The 27227-nt window shown below is 40.8% G+C and overlaps 1 protein-coding gene across 2 annotated transcripts in view; it reads left to right on the forward strand.

Moving 5' to 3' along the window:
- ZCCHC17 (zinc finger CCHC-type containing 17) overlaps window positions 1-27227 on the forward strand; it is a 54964-nt gene that overhangs the window by 24184 nt on the left and 3553 nt on the right. For both annotated transcript variants that reach the window (XM_024766730.1, XM_024766728.1), the window contains exons 4-7: window positions 1634-1734; window positions 3404-3495; window positions 10033-10133; window positions 12154-12299. In XM_024766730.1, the coding sequence (XP_024622498.1) occupies window positions 1634-1734; window positions 3404-3495; window positions 10033-10133; window positions 12154-12299 (440 nt within the window). The remainder of the gene's footprint in view (window positions 1-1633; window positions 1735-3403; window positions 3496-10032; window positions 10134-12153; window positions 12300-27227) is intronic.

The following is a 27227-nucleotide window of genomic DNA, read 5'->3' on the forward strand; positions in this document are numbered from 1 at the left end:
GATGAGCATTGGTAACTTTCTGTAGTTTATAATCCTGACAAAAGGCTTGAGAAAGTGGATTTGATTTAGCTAGCATCTTGTGTCTGTCCCTGAACCAATCAATTGTTGTGGCCTGGGGAATGAAGTAACTTGATTGACTACGCCTGTGTCATGTGCTCACAGCTGGGGGTCAGATCAGCTCCAACCAAATTACAAGGACTGACCAGATTATTTTAGAATGTAGGGAAGGTGGTTCTCCCAGAAAAGGACCTTGGACAGACAAGGAAAAGTATTTAATTTTATTAAATATTTTTATCACTCTTGATAGCCATTGCTAAATGGTTTCTAAAGATTTATATTAGCCTCAGAAATATTTCTTATTTTAATATACTCATATCAACATTGGATATTATCTTCTAAATATTTTGCTAATTTAATAGATTAAAAATGTCACCTTGTTTATATTTACTTTTTTCACTTATCATAATTATTTTCTGTAACTGTAATTTAAATGGCTGCTTACTCCTTTCTTTTTTGCTTTGGCTGCGTTGGGTCTTCGTTGCTGCGTGCAGGCTTTCTGTAGTTGGGGCGAGCAGGGGCTACTCTTCGTTGCAGTGCGTGGGCTTCTCATTGCGGTGGCTTCGGTTGTTGCGGAGCACGGGCTCTAGGCGCGCGGACTTCAGTAGTTGTGGCTCACGGGCTCTAGAGCACAGGCTCAGTAGTTGTGGCGCACGGGCTTAGTTGCTCTGCGGCACGTGGGAGCTTCCCGAACCAGGGCTCGAACCCTGTCCCCGGCATTGGCAGGCGGATTCTTAACCACTGCGCCACCAGGGAAGTCCCTGTTGACTCTTTTTTGAAGATTTATCATAATTTACCAAGCTGTTTTCCAATTATTTGTCGTTTAGATTGTTTCGTAATTTTTATTTTTAACCTTGGTAGGTAATAATACTGCAAGTATTTTTTTTTTTTTACATCTTTATTGGAGTATAATTGCTTTACAATGGTGTGTTAGTTTCTGCAAGTATTTTTATATGCCATAGATTTTTGCCTCTACTGAGTTTTTCTTTTGGAAAAATTCCAATGGTGATATTCTTGCATCAAAGGTATAAACATCTCCATGCCCTTTGTTTTCAAAGAATTTTACCAACTTGTATTTTTACCAGTATTATATAAATATAGTTGTTGTATTACATCTGTACTAACATTAAACACTATTTTAAAGAATATTTGTTTGTTGATTAGGTATAAAAAGTGATCTCAAATTGTGTTTTTGAATAAGTTTATTTTTGGCTGTGTTGGGTCTTCGTTGCTGCACGTGGGCTTTCTCTAGTTGCAGCGAGCAGGGGCTACTCTTGTTGCGGAGCCTGGGCTCTAGACGTGCGGGCTTCAGTAGTTGTGACATGCGGGCTTAGTTGCTCCGTGGCATGTGGGATCTTCCCGGACCAGGGATCGAAACCGTGTTCGATCCCTGCAGTGGCAGGCGGATTCTTAACCACTGCGCCACCAGGGAAGTCCTCAAATTGTTTTAATTTGCACTTTTAAATTAATGAAACCTTTTTCAGTGAATCTCCAACTCTTCTCCTTACTGTGTTATTTAGAGTATGAATACCAGACATGCCCTGTGCCTTATTTTATTTCTTCTTCTTGTGCTCAGGTCTGGTCCATCGAACTCACATGTCATCCTGTCGCGTGGATAAGCCCTCTGAGATAGTAGATGTCGGAGACAAAGTGTGGGTGAAGCTTATTGGACGAGAGGTAAAGTTCTGTGCAACTTTAACTTATTAGAAAGGATTAGGAAAAGCTGGGATTTTCGTAGTATTTCATGATGATATTTCATGAGTGTGTATGCATTGTTAACCATGGCTGATAATCTTATTTTTGAATCCTGCCACTGTAATCTGACTTGAATTTAAACCTTTGGGCTGTCTGTCATGCAAACTCAGAAGGAACGTTGTGAACTGTATGTAATAAGTGTGGTGCAATAAGTACATGTTTATAAAAGTTCCTTCCCTGAAGTTCACCCACATGGTGGGTGTGAAGAAAATACCAAAAAAGTAAAGAACCAAAAAGAGAGAAGAAAACTTAATCTATGAAACTATCTTTTAGTAGAAATCTTCCAGATGGACTTCAATCTGGACCAAAGCAAAAAGGGGCATAGAGTTTACAGTCATTTTTTCCATTTTACCTGGCACCATGCAATGTGAGGGAAATGAGAAAGCACTGGAGGATCCTGTTAACAGCAACTCACTTGAGGGTCTGCGGGTGTGGACAAACCACAGGAGAGATGTGCACATACACTGAGACCTGCTCTTTTACCAGAGAATGGCAGGGGAGACAGGCCTGAAAGAGATATTATTCGACAGTATTTGAGTGCTTATTATGTACTAGGTCTGAGGGATACAAGAATCAGATGTAAATGACTCCAGTGGTTATGGAACTTATATAGATTATAACTGGAGGAGACAAATAAAAAGTAAGCAAGCTAAAATAATTAAAAATAATTATAAGTTATAGTAAGTGCTCTAATAGGTTCAAACAATGTGGAGGTAGATTTAGATAAAGTGGTCAGGAACGGGCTTTCTGCGGGGATGGTATATGAGCTGAGACCCAAAGGAAAAGGAACTAGTCATGTGAAATGTTAGGAAAAGAATATTCCAGGCAAAGAGAATAGCTAATACAAAGACCCCAAAGTGAAGAGGGCCTTCAAATGCTGGAGGAAGCAAAAGAAGACCAATGTGGCTAACAACTGTCTTCACATTTAAAGATGCTCTTAATTGTTTTCATGTTTTGTTTTGTTTTGTTTCTTTGCGGTACGCGGGCCTCTCACTGTCGCGACCTCTCCCGTTGCGGAGCACAGGCTCCGGACGCGCAGGCTCAGCGTCCATGGCTCACGGGCCCAGCCGCTCCACGGCATGTGGGATCTTCCCGGACCGGGGCACGAACCCGTGTCCCCTGCATCGGCAGGCGGACTCTCAACTACTGCGCCACCAGGGAAGCCCCTGTTTTCATGTTTAAAAAGCTTTTAGACGAAGTCCAAAAGGAGATCTAGTCCACTGGAATGTTCTGAAACCTATTCCGTGCTCATGGATCTCTGAACAGATTATTATGCTGAACTATCTAAAAGAAACAGCTTTTATTTTCTTCCTGGTTACTTCCACAGGCCCCAGATTTCTGAGCAACCATTTTTGTCTTTCCCCCGAGGAGGGTCAAGAATGATAAGAAAACCATTTCCTAAAATGCTTTTGCCATAGGATCTGCCTGTTATGCTTATTAGTACCCGCAATGTTCAGAGCACAGGACCTTGGCCATAAGAGGAACTCAGTGTTTGTTACATGATAAAAACTTCAATTCTTCGATAATTTTAGACCAGCAGTCTAAATGATGTACTTTGAGCTTTTGCTGACTTTGCTTTTGTTTTTTTCAGATGAAAAATGATAGGATTAAAGTATCCCTCTCCATGAAGGTTGTCAACCAAGGGACTGGGAAGGACCTTGACCCCAACAACGTTATCATTGAGTAGGTAAAATGTTTGGAAAGGCTAAAATCCTTCTACTTCTCAAACCACAGAATGCTGTAGTGAATCAGGCCCACTTGGGAACTCTACTATTTGTAGGCTATGATACTGATGAGTTATGTGACCTTTGTGAGCTTTGGTTTTTAGAGGTATAAAGTGTTAAAGATAACACATTACTGCATAGAGTTCTCAGATGAAATGCTAACATGCACCTCCTAGCATAGAAGTGCACTGTCAATGGTTTCATTTCCTTCCCCTTATTCTTTTTCAGCTTCTGACCTTTAACCAGTTAGCCAACAAGCATTCATCATGAGATATTTGTTATTTGCCTTTCTCCTAGCTCTGGGACTGAAAAAAGGCAGAGACCATGTAGGAGGAATAACTCCAGTGGGGTTTTAGACTCCTGCATCTTGGGATATGCTGTGTTCTGAACACAGCACCTTACTTTCACTGGCTCTTCTGACCTTTCATTTATGAATGGAAAATTTTCTCTGTAGGATACTGGCTGGTGATACAGGGAATTTGCTGTCTCAAAATCTTTCTTGAATATAGGCATACTTTGGAGATACTGTGGGTTCAGTTCTGGACCATCACAATAAAGCAAATATCTTAATAAAGTAAATCGCATGAATTTTTTGGTTTCCCAGTGCATATAAAAGTAATGTTTACACTATACTGTAGTCTGTTAAGTGTGCAATAGCATAATGTCTAAAAAACAGTGTATGTACCTTAATTAAAAATACGTCATTGCTTAAAAAATGCTCAAACAATGACAGCAGTAACATCAAAGATCTCTGATCAGAGATCACCATAACAAATATAATAATAATAATAATGAAAAAGTGCGAAATATTGCAAAATTACCAGATTTGATACAGAGACATAAAGTGAGCAAATACTGTTGGAAAAAGAGTGCCAGTAGACTTGCTCAACGCAGGGTTGCCACAGACCTTCAAATTGTAGAAATCGCAATATCTGTGAAGCTCAATAAAACAAGGGGATACCTGTATATGCCAGTGGTTTCTAACCAGGGGTTCCTAGGTCGCTAATATCCCTTGAAGGAGTCTTGGGGGTTTATGAACTGTTTCAAGTATTTCAGAAAGCCAACTAAAAAATCATACATTTATCCTCAGGTTAACCATGACATTATTTCACTGCTTCTGATGACAAAATATCACATTCTTTATCTCATGCTAATTGGATGCTCTTAATGGCCATCATGTTATTATTTTTTTAAAAATAAGAAATGTTGTTTGAGTGGGATCTTGGCGGCACAATGTTTGGAAACCCTTAGGTTTATGGTTCTGAGCAAAATCATTTTGGATATGAAGGAAATTTACCTAAAAGGAAGGGAAATGATATTTATTGAATACATACTATGTGCCAGGCATTATGCCAGGTGGTTTGTGTACATCAGTGCATCTAATTCTCATAACAACCTGCAAAGTGGGCGTTATCTCCATTTTACTTTATTTTCTTAGTTTTAGCTTGATGCTTGGTGATAATTTGCCTGTGGTTATATAACACTTTCCATTTACATTAGAAATCTTTTATAACTCTGAGCTCAGAAATGTTATTTAAGTCTGGCATTTACTGATTGCATTGTAATAAATTACTTCTGCTCCAAAGAATCCTGTCTATACAGACTCATTAAAAGCAGTGAAATTTCCCAAAGCCACCTTTATAAGGATAAAATATAAAACAAGTAAGATAAAAGAGCTACTTCTCTTTCTCACAACAAGGGAGGGGAAGGGAAAGGACCCCCTGGTTTTATGATGAATGTGTCTTTATGTATGGACTACTTCTAGTAATGACTAAGTGACCGAACAGTAACTTTTGTTGTAAACTATTTCTAGACTGCATCTAGGAAAGAAGCATGGCATAGTGGAATGATGACAGGTTTTAGAGTTAGACTTGAATCAGAAAGAGTCCTAGTTCTGCCACAAGCTAGTATACCACCCTGAGCAGATTAGCTAGCCTCTTTGAACCTCAGCTTCTTCAAAATGGAGGTAATGACACCTACATCTTAGAAATGATGGTATGATTTAAATAAAATCTTGTTTATAAAGAGCCTAATTGTCTAATCTATAGTAGAAACTTAACACATAGTGGCTACTTGTAGTTATTGTTTTAAAATGTTTCTTTGTTTTTCCTCTAATATCTGAGATTATCATACCCTTTCTTTTGAAAGGATATATAAAACCCATGAGGCAGAGGCCACATCTTATCTCCCATAGTGCCTAATGTATAGTAGTCGTTAAGTTAGTGCATCCATTTACTCATTATTCAACAAATATTTACTGGGCTCATATTCTATGTGAGGTATAATGGCAATACCAAGGTTTCTGCCTAAGGACCTTACTGCCTAGTGTAATTATGCAAATAACTTTAATTTTAAGACAACATGTAATAAATGTTAAAAGAGTGTTTTAAAGGAAGGATTCTAGGAATTAGCTTGAAGAGGAAGAGTTGATATTAGGCCCTGATGGTCAGAGAAGACGTGGCAATTGAGCTAGGTCTTGAAGAATGGATAAGACTTTGTCAGGCAGCAGGGGAAAGAATAGTATTCCAGGCAGAAGAAATAGTCTGAGGAAAGGAATGAGGCAGGAAAGCACATGGCAATTCAGGAGTCTTGTTTAAGGAAAGAAGAGGGTATGGTCAGGTGCTAGAATGTAGGGCTTGAAAGATACGTTGGGGTCAGATTGTGAACAGCTTTGAATAGCAGTCAAAGAATATGAATGATTTTTAAAGCCTTTGAGTGGGAGAGACTCCTGAGCAGATTATTCTCTCCAGGTACCCCATTCTCTGGCCTCACCCTGTTAGGCTCAGTATCTTCATGCTACACAGCTACACAGAGTTTGTCAACTACCTTTCATTTTTCATCAAAATCTAGCTGTCTTATATTTCATTCCCTCAGGCTCCAAAGTATTGACGAGGTCATCTAATAAGTGAATCTGCAAATGGAAAGGGGTTAAATGCAGTGTCCAGTTAGGTTTAGCCGGCGTAGTATAGTCTTTAGAAAGAGCATTTATGTTTCGCTACACTGTAATTGTCCATTTATATATCTCTTTCCACTGGTAGACTATCTACCATGTCCTATCATTTTAATGTATTTACTCATATCATTGTACTAGCACTGGTGCTTGCCACTTATTAAACTTAAAAAAAAAAAAGAAAGATTAATCCAACTATGTGTGCTGGATGGATTAGAGGCAGGGAGACCAGTAAATGAATTATTACTGTTTAGGTGAAATGTAATGAAGCCTAAACTAGCATGATGGCAATAAGGACAGAAAGGGAGACGGGTGGTGAGTGACACATTTGTGGAATTGGGCGTTAGGTGGGAGGTATGATTTGGCTGATAGTATTTTTGAATCTGCAGTGTATTGGAATTCATTATAGTGAGGGTTTGATTAAGCTGCAACTCATAGTCACTTGAAACTCAGTTCTACAAATAAGGACATCCGAAAACAATGGAGTTTTCATGACTGTTCAAGTTATGTCCCCAAGATCCTGCCTTGGTGGGGTTTTCTGTTCGTTTGTTTGTTTAATTTTATTTTATTGTGGTGAGAACATTTAACGTGAGATCTACCCTCTTAAGAAATATTTAAGTGTATAATAGTATTGTTGACTATACATACAATGTTGTACATTAGATCTCCAGAACTCACTCATCTTCCTTAACTAAAACTTTATGCCTGTTGTTAAGTAACTCACTCACATTTACTTCTCCACTCTCCTTGCCTTGGTTTTTGTTATTCGAGCTTCACCCTTTGAACTGACCCTCTCGCATGACCCATACCAGACAGTAGACCTCCTGTCATTTGACTAAGATTCTTCTAGGGCAAAAGCTAGGGATTTGAACAGACATTTTCAGAACTTAAACCATATGCTTTTCTGGTCTGTCCCAACTGGGAAGCCACTAGTCACATAGGCTATTTAAATGTAAAGTAATTAAAAGTAAATAAAATTTGGGGGCTTCCCTGGTGGCGCAGTGGTTAAGAATCCGCCTGCCAATGACAATGACAGTGGCAGACAAAATAAATAAAATAAATAAATTTATTTTTTAAAAAAAGTAAATAAAATTTGGTATCCAATTCCTCAATCACTAACCACATTTGAAGTGCTCATTAGCCATAGACATAAAGTCAGACATAAATAGTCAGCAGTACAGACATAAATTTATAGAACTGTCCATCTTCACATTCTTTGGACAACACTATGCTAGATGGTGTGCTCTCTGCTCAGATTTAGAGAAGAACGTGACATAGACTTTACTATTCAAGTCCTGGTTGTGGTACAGAGGGTGAGGCAAAATGTAAACAAATCAGTAAAATAAAGTGAGTATTTAACTCTGCTTGTGGTAGAGTTTATAGAAGATACGAAATTTGAGCTGAACTTTAAAGAATGAATGGGACAGAATATGGAGTATCTTTATCCTCTCTTTTTTCTCTTGAGCCCACATATCCCATGAAACTGTTGGCTGAAATTTGTGAAGTGAGTAGCTCTGTTTTGCTTTGATATTGTTATCCTGCATTTCTCTGGGTAATGTGGCTCTTCTGGCAGAATATTTCTGGTTTTGCTGGACTCTACAGAGACCTGGTTGGAAAATCTTAGGTGAAGTCAGAGGTCAAAGTTAAAGACATTCAGGTAAAGAAAAATATTTTGGATGAAGAACAAAGAAATTTCACCAAGCTTTCTTTTTTTAATTTTTAAAAATATATTTTATTTATTTATTTATGGCTGCGTTGGGTCTTCGTTGCTGCGCGTGGGCTTTCTCTAGTTGCGGTGAGTGGGGGCTGCTCTTCATTGTGGTGCGTGGGCTTCTCATTGTCATGGCTTCTCTTGTTGCGGAGCACAGGCTCTAGGCATGTGGGCTTCAGTAGTTGTGGCTCACGGGCTCTAGAGCACAGGCTCAATAGTTGTGGCGCTTGGACTTAGCTGCTCTGCGGCATGTGGGATCTTCCCGGACCAGAGATCGAACCCATGTCCCCGGCATTGGCAGGCAGATTCTTAACCACTGCGCCACCGGGGAAGCCCCAACAAGCATTTATTGATGCTGTTGCTTGCCAAACCTTGGGCTGAGGTGCTAAGGAAACAAACACAAGTAAGATATTTTTTAAACAGGCCCACGATCTAGAGAAGAAACAACTCTGTGGTGTGATATGTGCTAGGATTGACATGTGTATAGGATACAGTTAGAGTTTCAAAGAAAGAATGATCAGGAGTGATACTCTTCAATTAAACATTTTCTAAGAGTACTCTGTGCAGGTACTGTGTGTTATAGTAAAGGTAAAAACTAAGAGCTATGACAACTAGGGTACTTTGGCTCTTCTGGTAGGAGTATAATTGGTAAACACACTGTCTGGCAGTGTCTACTAAGGCAGATGCCCTACAACCCAGTAGTTCCCCTCCTACGTGGAACTAGGCATTTCCCAAAGGAATGCATATACGTATATATATGTTCACCAAAAGACGTGTGCTAGGAAGTTCACAGAAGCACTTTCATGATGGAAATTACTCACATACCCATCAACAGCAAAATACTTTGCAGCAATGAGAATAGTTGATCCACAACTACACACAACAGTTGGTTGGATCTCACAAAGTAACGAAAGGAGCCAGACACAGAAGGGCCCATGCTCTGATTCTGTTGATATAATTTACAAAAATAGGTAAAACTAATCTATGCTGTTAGAAACTAGAGTAGTAGCTACCCTTGGGGGAAGCACCGTGACTAGAGGGGCTTCGGAGGTGCTGGTGATATTCTGCATCTTTATCTGAGTACTGGTTACTGGGATATTTCAAATTGTAAAAATCAGTGAAGCTGTATACTTGTGAACACTTTTCTGTATGTATTTTATACTTTGGTCAAATGTTTAGAATTTTTAAAAAGTGTTACGCGAATGTGAGCAGAGATTAATTCTGGCTGAGGGGCTCAGGGAAGATAACTGGTTAGAAGGAGGTGCAGTAACTGAGCTGAGCCTTGAAATGTTTGGGTGTAGTTAGGTGTTGAAGTGGGAGTAAAGAGGGGAAGCGGAGCATTTCAGAAAGAGGGAGCTGCCTGAGCAAAAGCAGTGAACCATCTGGGGAAGGTAAAATAGTCTGGTTTGCCTTGAGCATATTGTACAAGATGAGGCTGGGAAAGTAAGTTAGAGACAGACTGTGAAAGGCCTGGAATACCAAGGAGCTTGGACTTGATTTTCTAAGAAGTTTTTGAAGGTCTTTTAAACCCAGGAGTGACCTTGTAAGGATTGCAGGGGGCTTAGCAAGGTGAGTAATTATATATTCATCCCCTGTGCATCAGTGAGATGGAATCTAGTCTCATTCATAATTATTAATTCAGAGCCTTGTCCTGAATGAAAAAAATTTGTCATTTCATGTCATTTCTTTCACTGCCTGTTTCCTTATGCCCAGTGCTTTTCCTTTCTCCCTTCTACCTGACAAAACAAAACAAAAAAACGACATGGAGTATTAACTTGTGGTATCTCTGGCCATATCTCTTAAAAGGGCCAACAGTCAGTATCATTTCATTACAGGCAAGAAGAGAGGCGGAGGCGGTCCTTCCAGGATTACACTGGGCAGAAGATCACCCTCGAGGCTGTCCTGAACACTACCTGCAAGAAGTGTGGCTGTAAAGGTAAGGCGAAGTCCCTGTCGTTTCAGTTTTTCTCTCCTTGTGGGTGGACCCTTTACGGGATGCGGGAAGCCCCCTGGTGTGAGTTAGCTCACTGTGGTTTTTAGCCAAATGCTGGCCTCACCTGCTCATCTGCTGTTCCTACTAGACTCACATCAGAGTTCATGGCTTGTTGCTTTTTCTGTTTCCTTTTCTGAATGCTGACCCTGCCAGATACTACACCACCACCACTACTCCCCTCTCTCTACGGGTGATGCCCTGCCTGGGCAAGGTCCCCATGTACTACGCCAGGAGGGGTAAGAGTGTCGGATTATGATAATTAACACTCTAAATTTTTATCTCTAAGGATGATTATTGTTCTGCTGCAAAAATTAAGTGACTTGGAAATATATTCCTTAAGGATCCAAGTCAAGCTCTTTCTTGCTTATTACCTTTATCTCTATAACTCCAGAGTTCTGAATACAGTATCTTTTTAGTAATAAAGAATACAGGCTAGTCACTTCCTTTTAGCTTTGTTTCTTCAAGTTTCCTTCAGTCCTACTCAAATATTAAAGAGCTCTTTCAGCCTGACTTCCCTTGTTGGAGCTATAATGAGAGGTATTGCCAGCTTCTCGTTTTCAGAGTGACCTCAATTTGTCACCCCTTCTCCCTAGCCTTTCACCTACCCAACTCTCTTGACTTTTCTACAATGAGTGGTAGCAGATTTGTGCCCTGGTTCAGGTCGTGGGGTTTAAGCCCCAATTTATCATTAATGTAGAGGGAGGAAGGGAAAAATAAAATAGAAAGAATACTTCCTCATGAGTATTGTGGGACCATTTCCAGCATAGATATTTGGAAAACTCTATGCTGTATTCTCCTTCCAGGCACCATCCCGCTTCTGGACTCCGAGTTGCAAAGTAGTTTACACATAGCTTTTTGATGACTTCATCAAATTCTTTGTGCCCCTGAGAGAGGGTCTACAAAGAGCTCAGACAAAACCAGCTGTGTAGCATCTGTTAAAGGGCCGCTTAATAGCAGTGTAGGCTCAGGGAGGGTGGGGTTCTCTTACCTTCAACTTGTGTCCACCAGGTGTTACATGAGGCAGAGAAGAATAATGAGAGATGGAATTTGGCCCAGGCAGGCCAAAGGTGGTTGGTTTTGATGCAGCAGAAAGAGCACAGGGCAGGGAGGTATGAGACCTGGGGTAAGTTTTAGCTCTGCTGCTGTCTGTGTGACCTTGAGGTACTTCTCTACTCTGGGCCTTCATGTCCTCTGCAAATGCAGTGTTGGATTTGATGATCTCTCAGGCCCTTGCCAGACCTGACAGTCTGTGAATGTTGAGTGCCCCTAGGTGACTGCTGTCTTTCTGTGTGTTAGCTTGAATCTGAGTGCTGCCTTCCTGCTTGCTGCCTAAGAGCTGTCTTCCTTTGGGGCTTGGCCTGCCACTCGGCTCCCTCTGCTAAGTATTACGCTCTCTGGAGCAGCCTTTCATTGTCAGGAATAAGTTCCAAATAGACCTTTAAAAATTCCTGAGCCCAGTTGCTAATGGAGGGCAGCACAAGCCTGTGTCCTCACGTCCTTTGCCATTTCCAAAGCGGTGCCAGGGCTTCCCTGGTGGCGCAGTGGTTGAGAGTCCGCCTGCCGACGCAGGGGACGTGGATTCGTGTCCCGGTCTGGGAAGATCCCACATGCCGCGGAGTGGCTGGGCTCGTGAGCCATGGCCGCTGAGCCTGCGCATCCGGAGCCTGTGCTCTGCAACGGGAGAGGCCACAACAGTGAGAGGCCCGCGTACCGCAGCAAAAAAAAAAAAAGCGGTGCCAGTGTTTCCCACAGCTCTAGGACCAGATGCTTGTCTGGCTGTGTTTAAGTGAGCAATGCCATCTTGAGGTGACAGAAAATCTGCTCTGAAGGCAACAGCTGCTCTGAATGAACTCATTAGTACCTCCTGAACGAGCCAGCCCTTCAGGAACTTCTAGGGAAGATCCACCTGCTAAGGTGAGAGACTGCCTCTTCCCTCCCTACCTTTTCTACTTCTCTTCTGCAGGCCACTTTGCAAAGGATTGTTTCATGCAGCCAGGTGGGACCAAGTACTCTCTGATACCTGATGAGGAAGAGGAGAAGGAAGAGGCAAAGGCAGCAGAGTTTGAAAAGCCTGACCCCACGAGAAATTCTTCTAGAAAAAGAAAGAAGGTGAGTGCTGTCTTTATTTTATTTATCATATTGAGTTTTAAAATAAAAATATACTTTCTGCAGAAACTTTAGAAATACTGAAAAACATAAAGAACATTAGGATCTCTTGTAATCTTTCCACCCAGTGAGACTCTTATAGTAGTTCTGGTATATTCTAATATTTTTTCTAGGTAAATATATACATACATATAATATAAATATATATATAATTTTCTAGGGAAGTGTATATATAATTTTCATATATGTATGTGTTTACATATAAACAAACACACAAGCATGGTCATACTAGGTATAGTTTATATCCTACTTTTTTCATTATATTTATCAAAAGCAGGGCTTCCCTGGTAGCGCAGTGGTTAAGAATCCACCTGCCAATGCAGGGGACACAGATTCGAGCCCTGGCCTGGGAAGATCCCACATGCCGCGGAGCAACTAAGCCCGTGCGCTACAACTACTGAGCCCGCGTGCTGCAACTACTGAAGCCTGTGTACCTAGAGCCTGTGCTCCGCAACAAGAGAAGCCACTGCAATGAGAAGCCCGCGCACCACAATGAAGAGTAGCCCCCACTCGCCGCAACTAGAGAAAACCTGCATGCAGCAACGAAGACCCAACGCAGCCAAAAGAATAAAATATATAAATTTATATTTATCAAAAGCATTTTCTAGTATCCTTAACTGTTCTTCAAAAACTTGATGTAAGAGCACCATATGATATTCTACCCTATGGCTATATGATGGTTTATTTAATAATTTTTCTATTGTGGGATATTTTTGATTACTTCCAACCTAAATCTTTGGCCATATCTCTTACTGCTTTCTTCAGATAAATTCCTAAGTAAGATTACTGAGTTAGGGCTTTAAGACTCTTGATACATGTTATCAAATTGTCTTTCCAGAAAGCACTTACTTTACACCCAGCAGAGGATAAGAGTGCCTGTCTCACTGAGTTGTATCTTCCATCTACTACTTCTAGCAAAACAATTCATAAAACAGACATTAGGGCTTCCCTGGTGGCGCAGTGGTTGAGAGTCCGCCTGCCGATGCAGGGGACATGGGTTCGTGCCTCGGTCCGGGAAGATCCCACATGCCGCGGAGCGGCTGGGCCCGTGAGCCATGGCCACTGAGCCTGCGCTCCGCAACGGGAGAGGCCACAACAGTGAGAGGCCCGCGTACCACAAAGAAAAAAAAACAAAACAGACATTATTGTGGTGCAGGAAAAAAACAGTGCATTTGTAGCATACAACATAGAGAGGAAATGAAAAAAAACTATGCTATAGTTTGGTCAGAAATAGTTGTTCTCATGTAGTATAGTGTTTTTCTTTTTTTTTTTTTTGGCCACACACCACAGCATGTGGGACCTTAGTTCCCCGACCAGGGATTGAACCTGCGCACCCTGCATTGGAAGGCAGTCTTAACCACTGGACTGCTAGGGAAGTCCCTAGTGTAGTGGTTTTCTAATTGTGGCTGGTTATTAACTTTTGGGGTTTTTTTTGGTTTTGTTTTGTTTTTTCAAAGCTTTGGCAAACTTTTATTGAGTGGTCATTTTATTCCAGGCATTGCAAACCTAGGAATATAAAAACTGTGATAAGGTCCTTGCCCTCAGTGGGCATTATCTACAAATTCAGTATTATCTTCATTTTTTAGATGAGGAGGAAGGTCCATGGTACCATTATTAAGAATTGCCCCCAGTATATGGATAATAATATATCGATCTGTATATTCTTTCCCTGGGTGATCACATCCCTCCTAAGACTTCAGCTGCCCTGACCACTTTCACATCACTAAGTAATATCCCACTGGTACTTCAGACTTTGGCTTGGAGTCAGTCAGACATAGGTTGAGGCCCTTCTGTGCTACTTACCAGCTATATAACTTTGGGCTCAAAGTAGGATCGTTGTGCTCCTTGAACAACCAAAAACCTTGTTTCTATCCTTCTACCTTGTATTACTAGTTTTAATGACAGAAGTAACCTCTCAGTCTCCCAAGAAAGAAACAATATGTAATTAATTTTCTTCTCCTTACTATCCCATGCCTAGTCAGTCACCAAGTCCTGTCCATGGTACCTTATAATATCCCAATTCTGTTCCTTCCTCCCACTCCCACTACTACTCTGCATTTCACCTGCTTCCCTCTCTCACTTATATTCAGACTATTGAATTAGCCTAGGGAGATTTTAAAACTACATATTTGCCTTCTACCTCTTGAGTACCAAGTTCACATCTGGGCATCTGATTTTTTTGAAAAAGCACCTTTATCTCACTGCTCGATTCTCTTCATTAATATGATTTTTTGCCCTCTGCTTTGATTCTGAATGTGGACTGCTTGAGGCTGTGTCTGTTTTTATTACTCCCTTCTCTTCTCTAACTACCTTCTCCCTAAGTGATCTCATCCTGTCCAGTGGTTTTGAATACCATTTATATGCTAATAATCCCCCAATTAAGTATATGTATCATTTTTTAAATCCAAGTCTGTAATTCTCCAAGTCTGTAATTCTGTCTCTAACATTTTCTCTGGAACTTCAAATTTAGATATTCAACTGCCTATTTGACATCTCCATCTGATTGTCGAGTTGACATCAAGCTTAGCACACTCCAAAACTCTTCAATGTTCCTCCTACCCAAGGCTGCTCCCTTCATATTCCTCCCTGTCTCAATGAATGGGTCACCAGTTGCTGAAACCAAAATCTGCAGCCTTTGGGTATAGTGTTGTTATTGTTCTAATTGTAGTAAAACATATGTAACATAAATTTTACTGTCTTAATCTTTTTTTTTTTTTTTTTTTGGCGGGAGGCTGTGCTGCACAGCTTGTGGATTTTAGTTCACCCACCAGGGATTGAACTCGCCCCCTCGGCAGTGAGAGTGTGGAGTCCTAACCACTGGACCACCAGGGAATTACCCCATCTTAACCGTTTTTAAGTGTACCGTTCTTTGGCATTAAGTAAATTCATATTATTGTGCAATCATCACCACCATCCATCTCTAATACTCTTTTCCTTTTTTTGGCTGCGTTGGGTCTTCGTTGTGGTGCGCGGGCTTCTCATTGCGGTGGCTTCTCTTGTTGGGGAGCACGAGCTCTAGGCGCGTGGGCTTCAGTAGTTGTGGCTCACAGGCTTAGTTGCTCCGCAGCATGTGGGATCTTCCCAGACCAGGGATCGAACCCGTGTCTCCTGCATTGGCAGGCGGATTCTTAACTACTGTATCACCAGGGAAGTCCCTCTAGTACCCTTTTCATTTTGTAAAACTGAAACTCTATACCCATTAAACAATAACTCTTCATTCTCCTTTTCTCCCAGCACCTGATAACCACCATTCTACTTTCTGTCTGTATGATTTAGACTACTCTAAGTATCTTATAAAGTAGAATTATATAGTATTTGTTTTCTTGTGACTGGCTTACTTGAGTTAGCATAATGTCCTCAAGGTTCATCCATGTTATAGCATGTGTCAGAATTTCCTTCTTTTTTAAGACTGAAAATATTCCATTGTATGCATATACCATATTTTGCTTATTCATTCATTCATTGTTGATACTAGGATTGTTTCCACCTTTTGGCTTTTGTGAATAATGCTGCTGTGAACATAGTTGTACAAATATTTCTTTGAGATCTTGCTTTCAATTTTGGGGGGTATATACCCAGAAGTGGAGTTGCTGGATCATATGGTAATTTTTTTTTAATTTATTCATTTATTTTATTTATTCATTTTTTGGGTGTGTTGGGTCTTCATTGCTGTGCACAGGCCTTCTCTAGTTGCGGCAAGTGGGGGCTACTCTTCGTTGTAGTGTGCGGGCTTGGCTTCTCTTGTTGCAGAGCACGGGCTCTAGGCGTGCGGGCTCAGTAGTTGTGGCTTGGGGGCTATAAAGTGCAGGCTCAGTAGTTGTGGCACACGGGCTTAGTTGCTCCATGGCATGTGGGATCTTCCCAGACCAGGGCTCAAACCCGTGTCCCCTGCATTGGCAGGCGGATTCTTTAACCACTGCACCACAGGGAAGTCCCATATGGTAATTCTGTTTTAATTTTTTTTGTGGAACCACCATACAGTTTTTCACAGCAGCTGCACCATTTCATATTCCTACCAACAGTGCCCAGGGGTTCCAGTAGAGCATAGTGTTTTATTATTGTCAATTAGGTAAAAATGGGTGATGTTGTTGTTCAGTTGTTCAATTCTTCTGTCTTTTCTCATTTTTTCTTTTTTTTTTTTTTTTAATTTTTTTTAGTTTTTTGCCATACGCGGGCCTCTCACTGTTGTGGCCTCTCCCCTTGCGGAGCACAGGCTCCGGACGCGCAGGCTCAGCGGCCATGGCTCACGGGCCCAGCCGCTCCGCGGCATGTGGGATCTTCCTGGACCGGGGCACAAACCCGCGTCCCCTGCATCGGCAGGCGGACTCTCAACCACTGCGCCACCAGGGAAGCCCTCATTTTTTCTTTTTTTAAAAAATTTATTTTTAATTCCCAGGAAAGGGTTGTTAACGTATCCAATCAGAACATGTCTCTTCCTGTTTAAGATCCTTCAGTGATTTCCCATTGTACTTTAAAAAAAATCCAGACTGCCTCCTGTGAAAACAAACGGTCTAACCCTAGTCCTCTTCAAGTACTGCCTTTAGCAGGCAGTAAATTATATCTAGCTAAAACATTGTTGTGTCTTTTTTTAAATTTATTTATTTGGTTGCACCGGGTCTTAGTTGCGGCAGGTGGTCTCCTTAGTTGTGGCATGCGAACTATTAGTTGCGGCATGCATGTGGGATCTAGTTCCCCGACCAGGGATCAAACCCGGGCCCCCTGCATTGGGAGCGTGGAGTGTTAACTGCTGCACCACCAGGGAAGTCCCTGTTGTGTCTTTTTTATGTATCTATTTTTACAGTTATCTTCTGCTTAAGACAGGGGCTGCAAGTTTTCTATTTACAGTGCTGTTATAAAGTTTCCCTTTTAAGTAGGACTTTTTTTTTTTTTTTTTTCACCCTGCATCAGCAGGCGGACTCCCAACCACTGCGCCACCAGGGAAGCCCTAAGTAGGACTTTTTAAAGCAAAAATTCAGATATTAAGAAAAAATTTAAGTAAAAAAATAGCAGTTTATAAATACACGGAATAAAAATTGTGGCACTATTATATGAATGAATGGCACTTGGAAGACACTGATTTAGAGCAGTGGGGATATTATTTTAATTTGGTACTGTTCTCCTGTGAACCAAAGAAATAGAAATTAACAAAGGCCCCTACTTCAAGCGCTGCCTTCCAGAAGCCTTCTGCAAACCTTCAACATTGCCATGTTTAGCCTAACTCCCTCACAGAGGCAACTGTCCCCAACCCTGCAAGCAGTATTGCTTTCTTTTTTTTCTTTTTTTGCGGTACGGGGGCCTCTCACTGTTGTGGCCTCTCCCGTTGCGGAGCACAGGCTCTGGACGCGCAGGCTCAGCAGCCATGGCTCACAGGCCCAGCTGCTCCGCGGCATGTGGGATCTTCCCGGACTGGGGCACGAACCCGTGTCCCCTGCATTGGCAGGCAGACTCTCAACCACTGTGCCACCAGGGAAGCCCCAGTATTGCTTTTTTTAAAAAAATTTTTTTAAATTGAAGAATGGTTGATATACAATATTATATACATTAAAGGTGTGCAAATAGTAGTTTACATTTTTTAAGGTTGTATTCCATTTATAGTTATTATAAAATATTGGCTCTCTTCCTCGTGTTGTACAGCAGGGGTCCCCAACCGTCCTCCCCACCTGCCCCTTGGGGCCGCACAGCAGGAAGTGAGGGAGGGGAGCTTCATCTGCCGCTCCCCATCACTCGCACTACCAACTGAACCATCCCCCCACCCTCCATGGAAAAATTGTCTTCCACAAAACCGGTCCCTGGTGCCAAAAAGGTTGGGGGACCAGTGTGGTACGGTGTATCATTGTAGCTTATTTTATGCATAATAGTTTGAGTATTGTTTATTTTTGAACACAGGGTTTGGCTTTACAATATCTTTATTCTTGATGCTAGCCTTCTTCATAGAGGTCTGAGGACTTGATTTAAAGAGGGAAATGGGAAGCTTCCACCATATTACCTCATTATTTAAATATAAAACAAAAGAAGGGTAACCCATAATCTTACTACTTTACCAGAATCTATATTATTGTGGCACATATTTTCTTCTAGCTGTTTTCAAATGCATGTTTTACCTAGATGTAATTAAAATGTATGTATAATTTTGTTTCCTGTTTTTTACTTTGTCATGTCATCTTTCCATTTTTGCCACAGTCTTTTTTTAAAAATAAATTTATTTATTTATTTATTATTTTTGGCTGTGTTGGGTCTTCATTGCTGCACACAGGCTTTCTCTAGTTACAGCAAGCGGGGGCTACTCTTCATTGCAGTGCGCGGGCTTCTCATTGCAGTGGCTTCTCTTGTGGAGCACGAGCTCTAGGCGTGCGGACTTCAATAGTTGTGGTGCAGGCTCTAGAGTGCAGGCTCGGTAGTTGTGGCGCACGGGCTTAGTTGCTCTGCAGCATGTGGGATCTTCCTGGACCAGGGCTCGAACCCATGTCCCCTGCATTGGCAGGAGGATTCTCAACCACTGTGCCACCAGGGAAGCCCACCACATAGTCTTAAAACGCTCATTTGCAGTGGCTATGCAATATTACATTAGGTGGATGCTGAGGAATTGCTTTTCTGAGGGCAGTAGAGGATGTACTTAAGAACCTGGGCTGTGGAGACAGACTGCCCGGCTTCTAATCTCAGTTGGGTCACCTCCTCACTGTGGAACTTAGGCTAATTACTAAACTTCTCTGAATCTGTTTCCTTTATAAAATGGGAACAATAAGCATCTACTTCATAAGGTTGTTAGGATGCGGAGATGCACATAAAACTCTGAGCACAGTGCCTGCATACAGCAAAGCCCAGTGCGTGTCAGCTACTAGTAGCTGTTGCTTAAAAACAGAGGCTTTATCATCACTGTGCAAGAGGTGCACAGTGCCCCTCTTGCACTGTTGGTGGGAATGTAAATTGATACAGCCACTATGGAGAATAGTATGGAGGTTCCTTAAAAAACTAAAAATAGAACTACCATACGACCCAGCAATCCCACTGCTGGGCAAATACCCTGAGAAAACCATAAGTCATAAAGAGTCATGTACCACAATGTTCATTGCAGCTCTATTTACAATAGCCAGGACATGGAAGCAACTAAGTGTCCATCAACAGATTAATGGATAAAGAAGATGTGGCACGTATATACAATGGAATATTACTCAGCCATAAAAAGAAACGAAATTGAGTTATTTGTAGCGAGGTGGATGGATCTAGAGACTGTCATACAGAGTGAAGTAAGTCAGAAAGTGAAAAGCAAATGCCATATGCTAATACATATATATGGAATCTAAAAAAAAAAAAAAGCTTCTGAAGAACCTAGGGGCAGGACAGGAATAAAGACACAGACATAGAGAATGGACTTGAGGACACGGGGAGGGGGAAGGGTAAACTGAGATGAAGTGAGAGAGTGGCATGGACATATATACACTACGAAATATAAAATAGATAGCTAGTGGGAAGCAGCCGCATAGCACAGGGAGATCAGCTCAGTGCTTTGTGCCCATCTAGAGGGGTGGGATTGGGAAGATGGGAGGGAGACGCAAGAGGGAGGAGATATGGGGATATATGTATATGTATAGCTGATTCACTTCGTTATAAAGCAGAAACTAACACACCATTGTAAAGCAATTATACTCCAATAAAGATGTTAAAAAAAAGAAAGAGGCTTTGTGGTCAGAGACTGGGTTTAAGTACCGACACTGGGTTCAAAAAGTTCTTTATATATTCTAGATATCAATCTCTTATCAGATATATGACTTGCAAATATTTTCTCCCATTCTTTGGATTGCCTTTTCACTCTGTTGGTAGTGTTCTATTTTTGTTTTTCAGATTTACATTTAAAAAACTGTGGTGAACAAACACATAAAACTTACCGTCTTAACCATCTTTAAGTTCAGTTCAGGAGTGTTAAGTGTATTCACATACTAAGTATATGAAAGTGTCTTTTAATGTACAGACATTTTCCATCATGATGAAGTCCAACTTATGTATTTTTTTCTTTTGTTTCCTGTACTTTTGGTGTTATGTTCAAGAAATCATTGCCAAATCTAACGTCATGAAGCTTTTTCCTTCTGTTCTCTTCTAAAAGTTTTATAGCTTTAACTCTTACATTTAGATCTTTGAGGGTTTTTTATTGTTGCTGTTTGTTTGTTTGTTTGTTTTAACATGGTGTAAAGGAAGGTTGCAACCTCACATTTTTGCATGCAGATATCCAGTATCCCCAGCACCATTTGTTGAAAAGACTGTCCTTTCTCCATTGAATGGTCTTGGCATCCTTTTCAAAAGCCATTTGACTGTACGCATGAGGGTTTATTTCTGACTCTTCATTCCGTTCCATTGGTCCATATGTCTGTCTTTTTGCTAGAGCCACACTGTTTTGAATGCTCTAACTTCATAGTAAGTTTTGAAATCAAGAAATGTGAGTCCTCCAACATTGTTCTTTTTCAAGTTATTTTGGCTCTTTGGGGGTCCCTTGAGATTCCATATGAATTTTAGGATGAAATTTTCTAATTTTGCAAAAAATGTCATTGGGATTTTGGAAGGGTTGCATCAAATCTGTAGATTACTTTGTGTAGTATTGACGTCTTAACCATATTAAGTCTCCCAATCCATGAACATTGATGTTTTTCCATATATTTGTGTTGTCTTTAATTTCTTTCAGCATTGTTTTGTAGTTTTCAGTGTACAAGTATTTTTTGCCTCCTTGGTTAAGTTTATTCCTAAATATTTTATTCTCTTTGATGCTATGGAATTGTTTTGATGCTATGGAATTGTTTTCTTAATTTTCTTTTCAGATTGCTAACTGCCAGTATATAGAAATACAACTGATTCTTGTGTGTTGATTTTGTATCCTGCAACTTTTCTGAATTCACTGATTAGTTCTAACAGCTTTTTTGTGGAATCTTTAAGATTTTCTACATGTAAGATCATGTTTCCAAACAGGCAATTTTACTTGTTTAGTAGAGCTAGATTTTTAACTGTGATTCTATGTGTATGTTCCAGGAGTTTTTCATTCTTTTTTAACCTTTTAGGGGTTAAATGGTATTTATCGGATTCCTGAAGTGGTTCTGTGGATATCTCACTTCTGTGGGTCTTTGGTTGTTTTTGTATTGCTTAATACACCTGGTGCAGCTAGTTATTGCTTTGCTTCTAAAGCTGCTTTGAGATGTGTATTTCAGTTCGCCAAAATAATTATTAAGGATCTGCTAGGTATGAGGCGCTTTTATGACCTGCTTAGTCAACCCATTATCCTACCCTCTGTTGCTCTTCACTTAGTAGAGAAATGGTCTGATGAACAATGGCAGTAATAATCATCATATCTTATTATTTTTAAAGTACCTTTATGTATATGAACTCCTAACTCATGAGTCCTCTTTGATTAAAAAGTGCTCCAGGGGGCTTCCCTGGTGGCGCAGTGGTTGAGAGTCCGCCTGCCGAAGCAGGGGACACGGGTTCGTGCCCCGGTCTGGGAAGATCCCACATGCTGCGGAGCGGCTGGGCCCGTGAGCCATGGCCGCTGAGCCTGCGCGTCTGGAGCCTGTGCTCCGTAACGGGAGAGGCCACAGCAGTGAGAGGCCCACGTACCGCAAAAAAAAAAAAAAAAAAAAAAATAGTGCTCCAGGGAGCTGAAACTGTAAAAACTTCCCCCTTGATGCCCATTGTTTCTACCAAGATATCATCTAGTGTCATTGTCTTTTCACCTTGTCATTAATCGCTTTATTATCTTTTATGCCTTATATTTGTTTAGTACTTACAGTTCATAAAATATCTTCTTTTTTTTTTTTTTGGCCAAGCTGCACAGCATGTAGGATCTTAGTTCCCCGACCAGGGATCGAACCCATGCCCCCTGCAGTGGAAGCGTGGAGTCTTAACCACTGGACCGCCAGGGAAGCCTCAAAATATCTTCATTTTTTATTTTGTTTTATCCTTACACAATCCTGTGTGGTAGCCAGAGTAGGCATTATTATCCCACCATTTTACACCTTGGGAAAATGGAGATTAAGAGAAATTGTCTCACCTGAAGTCATACAACTATAAGAGATAGTGCTGAAATAAGAACCCAGTTCTTTAGATTACTAACCCAATATTCTTTTCTATACCACACTTCTACCGTTAATTCATTTAGCTCTTCAATTATTTATTTACTCAACAACTATGTATTGAGTGCGCCTCATACTTTTGTGCATTGTGTTAGGTGATTGACTTATCAGGTCTTATAAGATCACTTTTGGGCCAGTTTTTGCTCTGTTACCAGCTACCCTTAGTAATCATCTGATGTTATCTCTTGATTTTTTTTTTTAATTTTCAAATGTGTTTCATTTATTTGTTTTACATGAATTTGTATTCCTTAAATGTATTTCACTGAGCTGATAAAGTGAAGTGCTCTAGGAATATGCTGTCTATTGATCTGTTTTTGTTCACAACCATAAATCAAGTTTCCAGGCCTCCTTTTTCTTTCCCTCATCTAAATCTTTGATTCCAACAGGAGGCTGGCTTTCCTTATCAGTAAAAACTTCTACCTGAGATGGATATTTTGGAGTGTGTGAGAGTGGCAGATTTGTACACCTGTTCCAGCACTAGTTGGCTCTGGGCCATCCAGAATTAGAACCAGAAAGTCAAAAACAGTCTACTGGGTTCTCATCTCTGCTTCTTTACAAGACTGCTTCATTGTCCCACTTCTTTCTGTAGTCTGGTAGAAGAGAATGTCTAATGTAAAGTCTCTAAGACAGGAGAAGGTGCTAGGCATGTTGGGAAATCAGGAAATGGCCAGGATAAAGAAAGGGTGTCACCTGTTTCAAATAGTGCCTTGCACATATAGGTATGCACCTTTGAATTGATAGACTCCATCATATGTGCCATGTGTAACTCCTCGGGTTCTTTCACTCAGTGAGGCCTACCCTCAGTTTGGAGAGTAACAGGGACTGACTCCTGCTGCTGCCGGTGAGTAGGGGCAGGAGTAAGAGATCTTTCTATCCCTGAACCTCTTTTTTTTCAAACATACATGAATTGAATGCATGTCCTTGTCCAAAAATCTAGTACGTATTGGTTTAGTTCTATGCAATACCTATTCAGTACCATGACGGTTTTCATCCCAGTGTCTGAAAATTATAAGTTATTTTTGTTGGGCATAATTAGAACAGGAGGAAGCTGTGTGTTGCAAATGGAAATGGGCTATGAAGAGGCTGATAAAATAGGAATAAAGGTTTTTGTAGTGAAGCCCTGGATAATCTTTCATGAACCTGTGGTGTGTGCTTTGCTAGCCTCTTTCACTTACATGCCATCATGGGTCTTTCTGAATCAGGCTATATTATGAGGAAGCATCTGCTTTGGGCATCAGGCTGCTGACTTATTGTAATGAAGTTTAGCTATATTTGATCCAGAATATAATTTTCTTCTTTTCATATGGCTACTATATTTACTCTCTGCTGTACTATATTTAGAAGAACAGAAATAGGAATGTCATCCCCTTGGCTGCAGTGCTGGCTCTGTTCTGTTCTCCAGAGAACTTCTGGTGCCTATCTGAGAGAGAGGTTGCCAGTCCTGGGCCTGTTCTGCTGGAGCACAGAGAGTTGTCCAGTGTATTCTGCTCGAAAGCCTTCAGGATTCTCCTTCTTCTATGGAATAAAGTCTGAGTTCCTTTAAGACTCTTCACAATCTGTCCAACATCCCAGCATCATCTCTCACCAGTCCTTTCCCTCACACACTGTACTCCAACCTCATTCATTAAAAGAATTTCTGTTGTGTGCCAAGTTCTGTTCTAGTCATTGCAGCAACAATAGTGAACAAAACAGGAAAATCCCAGTCTTCATGGCACTTACTTTCTAATGGGAGTCACAGACAACGAACTAGTAAATAAATGTAAAATAATACTAATATTTCAAGTACTGAAAAGTGCTATGGAGAAAAATCAATTTGGTAATGAGAGCTAGGGAGTACTAGAATAGGGGTAAAGGGATAGCTTACTTGCCATTCTAGATAGGATGATAAGGGCAGACTTTTCTCATAAAGCATCATTAGAGTGGATCTTTGAAGGAAGTGAGAAAGCAAGCTACTCAGATAAGTGGTGAGAGAACATTTCAACAAGTAACAATAGTTAGATATTGGGAATGAGCTTGGCATGTTTAAGGAACAGTAAGGAGGTCAGTGTAGCTGGAGGAAGTGAATGAGTTAGAGGAAACCAGGGCCTTATAGGAGAATCTGAGGACTTCAGCTTTCACTTAGAGTGAGATGGATGTCATTAGGCATTTTACTAGAGGGATGACATGATCTGACTTATCTTTTAAGAGAATTATTCTGGCTACTGTATGGAAATTAGATGGTTAGAAGGCAAAAGTGGAAGTAGCAAGCTAGTTAATAGATAGTAATCCACATGATCAAGTAAATGAGGCCTAAGAACTGACCATAAATTTGGCCATGTGGAGATCATTGGTAACTTTGACAAGAGCTGTTTCAGTAGAGTGGTGGGTTGACAACCTGGTTAAAATTGTTTAGGAGGGTTGTTTTTTTTTTCAAAATGGGAACTATTATAGCACATTTGTTTATTTTGGAGAATGAGCCATTAAAGAAGGACAAATTGATGCAGGAGAGAGGGGACAATTCCTGGACCTATGTCTTTGAGTAGGAAAGAAGGGATGGGATCCAGTACAAGGTAAGTATGCCACACAGGATCTTTCAGGCATTTCCTTCATTCCATCTTCCATCTGGCTGGAAGGCCCTCAGTTCCCTTCTTCCGTCAGCACTACTACCACTACTCCACCTGCCAAAGCCATGTTCATCCTTCAAAAGCACAACACATTACATATCCTTCATGAGGCCATCCTCAAATTCCTCAGACATAATTGATTTCTTTCCCTTGTGTGTCCATGGCATGTTGTTTGTACTTTTCTTACATCACTTCCATGGACTGCCTAGAATCTTAATTAATCTTTCTCCTTGATTAGTGTATCCCTTGAAGGCTTCTGTTCCCTGATTTCTAATGTCATTCAAGTACTATAAGAGACAAATTAGTTAATAGATATTACTGGCTCTTAGAAGGTACTCAACAAATATTTGTTGAATGAGTGTACTGTATGGTTTTTGGGAGTTATTCTTTCCCTTGTTTGTTGAGGTTGGCTCAGGTTTGGAGGAATGGTGCCAGTCACCACTCCTGAGCTACTGAATGTGTTTACTTTGCATGCAACTATGGCTTTGCACTAGTAGGTACTCTGTATTTGTCTGAATTCTATTAAAAATCTGTTCTTATCTCCTAAGCGACACTGTATGTAACTATGGCTCTCTAAAATGCTTTATAGGTAGTAAAGTTAAGTAAATACTTGTGAGTTGATTAATAACCTTCTCCCTCTGGTCTTACCCTTTCCAAGCTATGATAAACTGGTGCTTATAAGCAAATTCTAACCAGGAATCACCCTCTATCCTACTTTATAAAAATTAACCCTAGAGAATCAGTTTGAGAATCAAATTATCTCTTGAGAATCAATCATTTCTCAAGAATAAGAGAATAAATAACCAGTGCTTTCTCAAGAATAATTCTTAAGAATGAATAAAACAGAATAAATGCTTGATTGCTTGCTTGATTTCTGGCTAGATCAGTGCCTTTGGGCTAGAAAATGCTAAGTTAGGTGCTGGCTTTAACACACAGAGCTAAAAAGAACATCTAATTTGGGGCCCAGCCTGAGTCAAATCCAGGTTCTACCATTTGGGCAAGTTACTTTATCTCAGTAAACCTCTCTGAAGTTATAATTTTCTTTCCTGAAAATATAGAGATTATTATGCCCACTTAATAGATTTGTTTTGAAGGTCATGGGGTATGTGTGCAAAGTGCCCAGCCCAGCATCTAGAAAATTAGGTACTCAATAAGTGTTAACTGCTGTTACTCCCCTTTCTCAGTTTACGCTGGGCTGCTGCTAACCTTTTTTTTAGAACTATAGAGAAAGTGGATGGGCTAGCTGCTGTAGCACAGGATATGTGCTTCTCAGAGAGAGGTTTTGAGCAATGGCTTCTTTCCTCTGCCCCTCCGGCCTGTCTACTATGAGCTCCCACTTCTGGGTCATTACCCTTTACCTTATGTTCCTCTTCCCCAGAATGTAGCCAAGGGACCAGAAGCCAGCTTCACCTCTGACTTTCCAACTTCACCTCTACTCCAACTCCCAACTTTCCTCTTGAACTACAACATACGAAGTAATTTTTGTTCTCTAGCTCAAGGTTAGAGACAAAATGAAAATGATGCCACCTGCTGGAAAACTAGATTTTCTTTATTCGGGTTGCAAAAGAGCTTTTACATCAAGATTGAGGTCTAGAAAGCCATCTCCCCAAGTCCTCCTTGCTACCTAGAGTCAACGTTCTAGCTTGCCAGGGTTCTCTAGTGATTTGCTTTTCTCTTTCCTCCTTCTGAGCCTGTATCATTGAGAAAGTGGAAATAATGCCAAACTCTGAGTTAGAAAGTGTAACATTCTTGTCTTGTCTTTGGTCACTTCTTTGAGTTGCAGTTTTCACCTCTGTAAAATAGCAATAATAATTCCTGACTTCTGACCTTACCAGATTATTATTACAAGATACGAGATGCAGAAAGTTTGATAAACTAAAGTGCTCTTTGTTTGTAAGGAAGTATTATTACTTTCCTTTCTCATTTATGTATCCAGGCTGGGCCAGTCTTAGGGGAATTGGTGCCAGACTCTGCATCTGCTTGTTTACTTTCCCAGGACTCTGTCCTACCTAAGGGGCAGAGACTGGTGAGGCTGCCAAGCCCATGTAGCCTGTGATTGACTTCCATTATCTTGCCATCTAGGAAATTGCAACACCATAAGCCAAACCATGGATTTGCCGACTCTCAACTTCTCCCAGCCATGGTTCCTACAGCTTGAT

The sequence above is a fragment of the Neophocaena asiaeorientalis genome, unplaced genomic scaffold (genome assembly GCF_003031525.2).
Source record: "Neophocaena asiaeorientalis asiaeorientalis breed wild unplaced genomic scaffold, Neophocaena_asiaeorientalis_V1.1 scaffold79, whole genome shotgun sequence".
NCBI classification, from domain to species: Eukaryota; Metazoa; Chordata; class Mammalia; order Artiodactyla; family Phocoenidae; genus Neophocaena; species Neophocaena asiaeorientalis.